Source organism: Rhipicephalus microplus, chromosome 4 (assembly GCF_043290135.1).
Source record: "Rhipicephalus microplus isolate Deutch F79 chromosome 4, USDA_Rmic, whole genome shotgun sequence".
Taxonomy (NCBI): domain Eukaryota; kingdom Metazoa; phylum Arthropoda; class Arachnida; order Ixodida; family Ixodidae; genus Rhipicephalus; species Rhipicephalus microplus.
The window spans coordinates 181,007,208-181,014,538 of NC_134703.1; the positions used below are offsets into that span (position 1 = coordinate 181,007,208).

Genomic DNA, 7,331 nt, shown 5'->3' on the forward strand with positions numbered 1-7,331 from the left:
TGCAAGCCGGTGCGATTGTTGCTAGCCGATAAGCAGTGGGAAGCAAAGCGGGCAAAACAGGAAAATTATGCTGATCTTAAAATTCCGAGTACAGAGTGCCGCAGCATCACAAGCTGTGGGATTGTATCAGATACGAGTAGCAGCAGTAATCTACGAAAGGGGCCGACGTAACAGTCCAATCACGAGGACATAAAAAAGGGGGCCCTGCTCGGCCACTTCATCTATCAATTGCGAACCACCCGGCTCACCGATGCGGCCAACTGTGTCCAAGCTTTCGAGCCGAAAACACCTAGGCGGGGTACTTATAACTCAATACCACTCATCATCACCGGACATTTTGATAAATTTTACACTCTCTCCAAGAAATTCACATGCAACTTGAAGGGGGCGTGTTTATCGATTCGTGTCAGACTTTCAACTAGCGAATGTTGAGATTTATTGGCAGATAATGATCCGCTTTTTTGCTTTAAGCGAAGAAACAACATTACAATGTCAGATTGGGTGCGTGAATTGTGAGTTCTGATGGCAGATTGAGAGCAACCGCACATCACGTATTGCTCCGTGGGGCAACAATCCCTGCTACACAGAAATATGTGTATTTGACGGGAAGTTCTCATGACGTATTCTCTCCGCACATTTTTCATACCACCACGGCAAAATACAGTCGTGGGAAGCCATGGATGACCGAGAAAACGCATCGCACTCCCTCGCGCTTCCTCGCTAGATTTCCGCACGCCAACTGCGCTTTCGAGGCTCACGCATTCCAGTCGCAGATTTGGCGACTGCATTTCCGTTCGGATCTACGAACGCCATTCGCGATCTGGCCGAGTGTGCTCAATCTGCCATCGAAATTCAACAAAATTGTGTTGCAGCAGAGAGTGGTAATGGTCGTTTCGGTAAAGAAAGGGGATTTACGGTAAACAGGAAGAGTGCTTAACTGACTTTTTCGGAAGAGTTTCTGCTTGCCCTGTGTGTGTGTGTGTGTGTGCGTGTGTGCGTGTGTGCGTGTGTGCGTGTGTGCGTGTGTGTGTGCGTGCGTGCGTGTGTTTAAACAGATGGGCCTTAGAGCTGATCATACAGTTGTTGAGGAATCTATAATAACTGTACGTTATCTCGCCTCTATCAAAACTGCAGTTTGATCGCATACTAAAACAGATGCCTATGCACCGCTCAATTTTAATGCACGTTAAAAAAGGCCAGGTGGTTGAAATAATGTTGAGCATAAACATTAAAATAATTGTGAGAACTGTGACTTTTTTCTACAACTAGGCAATTTCCTCTTATTCTTGTTATTGAAAAGAGTGAACAGGATATCCGGCAAGTTGAGAGCAGCAGGCTACTGAGTATACCGAGCGCGCACTTTTTTATATAGGACCAAACAGTTCTGCGGAATTCTGAGCAACTCACTGACATATGCCTTTTCTGTTAAACGACACGTGTCGCCAAATGATAAACAGAAAATATCTGCACGCGTTTCCTGTTACTATTGCGGGATCGCTGCAACGCATGCATGGTATAAAGCAGAGTACCTGGCTGCAGCATAGTACCATTTTCTGAACTGCGACGCTCGTTATAATCTAAATGAAGGGCCTCGTTTTCATCGCTCTGCTTGTGGCCGCAAGCTCACTGGCTACAATCAGCGAAGCCCGCTGTCCAGAACCTGGAGGTGTATCCGACTGCATGGCTGAAACCTGTACAGACCAGCAGTGTGCCGCCCAAGGCCTGGAATGCTGTCCTAAGCCATGCGGGGGTACCTGGTGCGTGAAGGGTAAGAGCTAACTGTACCTGCGCAGATTCAATAAACAGTAACGTCGATAAACGATACATTTCTCGATTCCAACCTTTCTTTATAGTAGTGTGGAACCCCCAAGAATGCGCTATGACTACAATTGCTGGTCTATCTATGCCAGCTAAAAATGCAATGCTTTTCTTCGGTACTTGGGTACTCCAAAGCACTTTGTTGAGCCCAGTTGTCAGCTTCATGTTTTGCGACTTGATTATGTTGCTCAGAATGAGAGAGATAAAGATGCCAGGAAAGGCAGGGAGGTTAACCCAGAATGAAGCGTCATATCAAAGCATAGATCTTCTATAAATTGCGTGCTCGTTGTAATGGGCAATCACGTGGCGAAATTTCAAAAGTAACGAGGGTCCCTCCACGTGTCTAGATGTAAAAAAAATTAAAACTAGATACCTAAATATCAAAAAAGGGGGGGTGGTTCTGTCAGTAGCATGACCAACATACGTCAAGTTGAAGTACAACTGGCAGCTGAGTAGCTTCCTAAAGCCACCAATTGCTTCATGTAAACCGAAACATGAATCAATTTATAACACCCATTTTGTCGTCAGTGTGTCTCCTATATAAAATCAGGCACTCTAACCCTGAAACCGAATAAAAGAAACGTATTTGTGGCATCTGTGTTTGATTTATTCATGTTCTTGCTCAAACATTTTATGAAATACGCTAAGAAAGAGTTTCTACCTGATTTGTTTTCTTCATATATTCGGTAAATAATACCAAATTGTTTTTCTCCTTATGGCAGCTTCAATTTTCTTTTTGTTCCTGATGCTGACGATATAACAATACGAATGAAAAGCTATAATACACCTGGGACCTGCATGACACTTCATTACCTAGTCAGTATGGTTCAAGAAACGTTAATTGATTTTGTCGAACTGACCCTTGAGTGACAATTCTATTTATTCAATGAGCCTGAGCGAGCTTCATTTATTTTGCCGGCCTTTCAGTACCAGTGTCACGATGCCACTTTTTTTCACGTAAGATGCAGCCGCAAAAACGAGACCAGAAGTTTATGACCACTGAACTTTACGAGAGGTTTAATATTACTATTACGAGCACTTCGCCTTGCAAAACATTAAGCGCTGTGAAAGATATTGACAATACATAACGAAAATCCCACTGTATAATCATCTTGTCAATTTGCTTTCATAATTTTTTCCTTTTATTGTATGTACATGCGTTGGAGTGGTTTTACTCCAAACAACATATACAACAAACTTCGGCCTGTTGTGATGGTTCATTTATATTGCAGGAGTCTGAGGGGCACCCGAGCGCTCCAACACCTCGACGGTGATATATTTTTCGCAATGAACGGGTGCTGTGCGACGTCTTTATGAGGAAGTCGCCGAGAGCTGTTCGAGCTAAATTTTTCACTGGCAAGGTACCCGAAACAGCTGTGCAGTGTGTGGCCACCGCAACATCCAATTAACGTGTCATGTGACACAACAACTGTATTTTGACATAATCGAATAATAAAAATTTGGCCCCGGATCTGCCTGTTACATTGCAAATACCGTCGAAATACGATAGTCTTGCCTCTGGGGAGAGTGAACAATGCATTTATTTAATGTTCTGCGGAAGAAAATCAGTGAATGGTATTGTGGAAGTGCTGCGTTAGAGTGCCTCGAGCATTCAGGGAAGGCGAGTGAGCGCATCGAGGCTCGTTAGACACGAGCGTCATCTGGAAGTTATCTTCGACAACGAAGGAAGGCGTGCGCGCCTGCGGAGAAAGATGCGTGCCATTCTCGGAGGCAATAAGGTACAGAACGCAAAGCGACGGGCAGGTGCCACCAACGTGTCGTTTTAGCAAAGCATTGGCAACACTTGCCTTTTTCAGCACAGCGCTGCACTGTCAGCACCGCGTGGTTAACGCTACGGTCCTTATAATTACTTGTGTGTGCCTTCTCTAGTATAAAGGCACACATACGAAACATCCACGTGTTGTTATGGTACCGCAGATATGCGTAATTATTGCTTGTTAATTGACATGACACAAGTATAGGTGCTGGACCTGGAGCAATATTGGTGGGCGCTGTGGATGGAGTCGACCGTTTGAGGTATCGTTAAGGGCGGACGGACAGACAAATGTACAGACACGCAAACAGACCAAAATTTTTTTGTTGAATGTCCCCAACAAAGACTGTCGTCTTTAACAAAAGAGAGGAAACTTCAGCCATTTTTTTAAGCCGAACGTTTGGAATTCTAACAGCTTCTTCCTCAGTGTTGAGATGGTACGAGGTGAGCAACGCATCTAAAATATTGCTTGCCGTGCGTGCAAGGTTAGCCATCACTCGTCGCAAACCCAGCTTGTAGAGGGAGGATGAAGTTCCCGTGGAGCAGTTAATGTTTTCCGCTGTCTACAGAATGCGCCAGGACTCGAATGGAAGCCATCGGCGAATGTTGTGACGACTGAAGGCAAACCTAGCACGCATGGACAGTTCCATCGGGTCAGGAGTACGGTGGCTGTATACCAGGAGGACCAGACCGGCAACCAGTGTTTCCTCTGTTCTGGCTCATTCTGGTGGCACGGAATGTGTGAGCTGGTGCTCAGATGAGTGGCGTTGTGGAACACTTTTAGCACGTTTTAGGTCGAAGTGCCAATTTTCTTCTCTTGTATTGCGATGTCAGCCAGCGAAAGGTCAATGGAAAACCGTTGCACCATTTTTGGTTTCGGAAAAACATTTTTGGTTGTTCTAGGAACTACAGAAAATGAGCAAACTGCTGTTTGAATAAGTATGCGGCACGTGTCACCATGAAAAAGTATGCGCCACGCTTAATGGTACGTCATTTGTGGTTCGTGAAAATTTCTACATCGGCAAGGGCCGCAATGTGCCTTGAATTCCCACTGTTTCACTCGGCTAAACTACAATCTGATATGGTTTGACTGACGACCAATCACAGGCGGTCAACTACGGCACTGTCCGTTACAGTCAAAAACATCTAAGCACCACTCGAGGAAGCACCTGTGTTTTTTTTTGCTTTGTTTTGTTATTATATTCAGTATAATACGTTTCATCAAAACAGCCTCGTAGCTCGGCTCAACACGCTGATCAATGTGATTGTGTTGGCTGTGTTAACGCGGAAGAAAAACCTCTCCTCTCGCAGCGGGGTAACCAGCACATGAAGTTTGTGATGCACACCGCCCTTGTGAAACCCAAGCATTCGCTGAATTTCGCATGAAAATAACCTAGCGTAGTCTTTGTCGCGAATGTAAAAATTTGCGTAAGATGGCGGAGTGTATCGTGCACGATGTGAGATATGAAAGCCCAACAGTGAAAAAAAAAGAGAAAGTTCTGCGACTTCGTGTTTTAAATGACTACCTCAAGAAGAGAATTTTTCGAGTGGTGAAGAACCATTTCTGACAACTCGTGCATCGATATACAACAAAATGAAAAGAAACATTGAACCGCGCCTCTTTGCGGTTGTCTATTATTTCAATAACTGACCGTTTTTCTGCTTTGCTTTGAGAACGAGAGCCAAGATTTCACAAAAGCCGCACAATTTAGTGGACAAAATTGTGTTGAGAAATAAACAAGAAATGACTCTTATGGCGATTATAAACACGAGCTAGGGGGTGGGGGGCTTGTTGCTTCATCAGCAGATTAAAATCTATCTATACTCTCATTATTGGCACCACATTCTAATCAAATGCCACGACTCTGAAAGGAAAAAGAAAAAGAAGCATGTTGGCATGTAAACATCATCTCGCCTATCAGAAGTTCGGTTTATTTGGGTCCCCGGGCATGCTAGAATTGAACTAAATGAAATTGCGGATTCGCTCGCTTCGGCATCTTTAAGTTTACCGGTGGTGCTAGTAGCTCCACAGTTTCCTTTTATTACTGCCGAACGATTCAAACTCCTGTTATTCCTTAAAATCAACGAAACGTCGCTTGTACAATCTGAAGAATTTTGGCATTTGCAATTCACATGAAACACCGCAAAATGCCTTTCCCGTCAATGTGAGGTGACCCTCACAAGCTTTCGCTGTAGAGTTCCTCTGTTAAATTTTTATCTCAACAAATCAGGATTTTCATTAACTAACCTATGTGTAGTTTGCAATGAACCGGAAACAATAGATCACGTTCTTCTCACATGCCGCCGCTTCGCCTCGCTGCGCCGAATAATTCATGAAAGACCGATTGGTATGCTCGGATTGCCAGTCAATACATCCACCCTATTGTCGTTTGGAGCCAGTCAGTTGGGTGTGGGCCGCAGTGCTATTCTGTCAGCGCTACATAAATTCATTCAGGCAATCGGAAGGATACGCTGCTAGTGGTACTGCCAGATATATCCAATTCTTTCTCCCCCTTCCTCATTCTTGTTAATTTGTTTTATATATTCTGGTTTATCGCATTTTTCTGCAATTTTTCACGTTTTTTCAAAGGAACATTATTATTGTTCCTATCTTATTTTTCTTTATTTTTTAGCAAGCGTTGTAAAAAAATGATCTATTATGAGGTACAGTGTGGCCAATCCCCCATGTGGGTATGAGCCAAGATCTCCTAGGAGACAAGACAAGACAAGACTTTTTTGTGTGCCAACACCTCTCTCAAAAGAGCTTTAACACGTGTCAATATAGTCCACATCGGTGGACAATAACCGAGCAAGTGATAAGGGTCAATAAATGTAGAGCAAAAGATTGACAACAGCTTGTGAGCAACAAACAAACGCCGTCATTGTAAAAAACTCGCCGCTGCGCGTTCACGAGGCTCGCATGTACGGGTCATAGTCGCTGCGACAGCATACACAAACTGCATTTAAAAGAACAAACCCTGGAAATTACAGTCCAAGAAAAAATTATTCCGTTATAAAAGGGTGCCAGGACTTGATAGCCCTGACAGATTCGGTCAAAATATTTTTACGTTTTTCCAACAGAAACAGTGCCCGAAACATAGAACACCGACCACTTGCAACACGTTCGAGCCATCAAATTTTATAATGTTTTCCCCGAATTGATTAAAACCATTTATAATGTATCACATACTGATTTTCTACCTATAATACGTCAGTTGAGACGAAATTCAGCGCTCTTGAACGAAAATAAACTGACTGTAACTGCAACCGTAGGAATACCCTCCATAAAAAAGTGGAGCTGCACCCACGCCAGTGTGTTGCCAGACCAAGGGCGGCACCACCCGCTCGGCAATATGGCGGCGTTCACGTTAAAAAGGTCTATATGCGCTGCACATTTCGGGCTTTGCCACCATTGAAGAAGAAGCTACGTAGACTTCCTAAAGTCGGGTTTCCTAAAGTATACTTTGATTAAAAATATCTTCTTATTCTTCTTTTTCATCCCAAACAAACCGACTTCTGGCGTATTTTCTACTTTGATAGAATAAACGCAATGCATCTAATCATTGTCGACTCACGTATTACTGCTGTTGCACATTAAATTTCAGGAAGTACCTGAAAAAGGACCAGACGTAGCACGAGAAGTGGGCTCGTGCGCAGATAAAAACGAAGCCAATAAAGAGTTTGCACAGTGGCAAAATGCGAAGGATATCACATGCTTGTACTTTGGAGCAAGTTAAAA

At 43.7% G+C, this 7,331-nt stretch overlaps 1 protein-coding gene across 1 annotated transcript; it reads left to right on the plus strand.

Annotated features, from left to right (window-relative positions):
* The first annotated feature begins 1,522 nt into the window (after window positions 1-1,522).
* Window positions 1,523-3,289, plus strand: LOC142814076 (uncharacterized). Its single transcript, XM_075892014.1, has 2 exons — window positions 1,523-1,768; window positions 3,051-3,289. The coding sequence occupies exons 1-2, from the start codon at window positions 1,582-1,584 to the stop codon at window positions 3,056-3,058; spliced, it is 195 nt and encodes a 64-aa protein (XP_075748129.1). The 5' UTR covers window positions 1,523-1,581; the 3' UTR covers window positions 3,059-3,289.
* The last annotated feature ends 4,042 nt before the right edge of the window (window positions 3,290-7,331 follow it).

Excerpts from the sequence above, each read along its gene's own strand:
- LOC142814076 (XM_075892014.1), top strand. The coding sequence starts at position 1,582 with ATGAAGGGCCTCGTTTTCATCGCTCTGCTTGTGGCCGCAAGCTCACTG.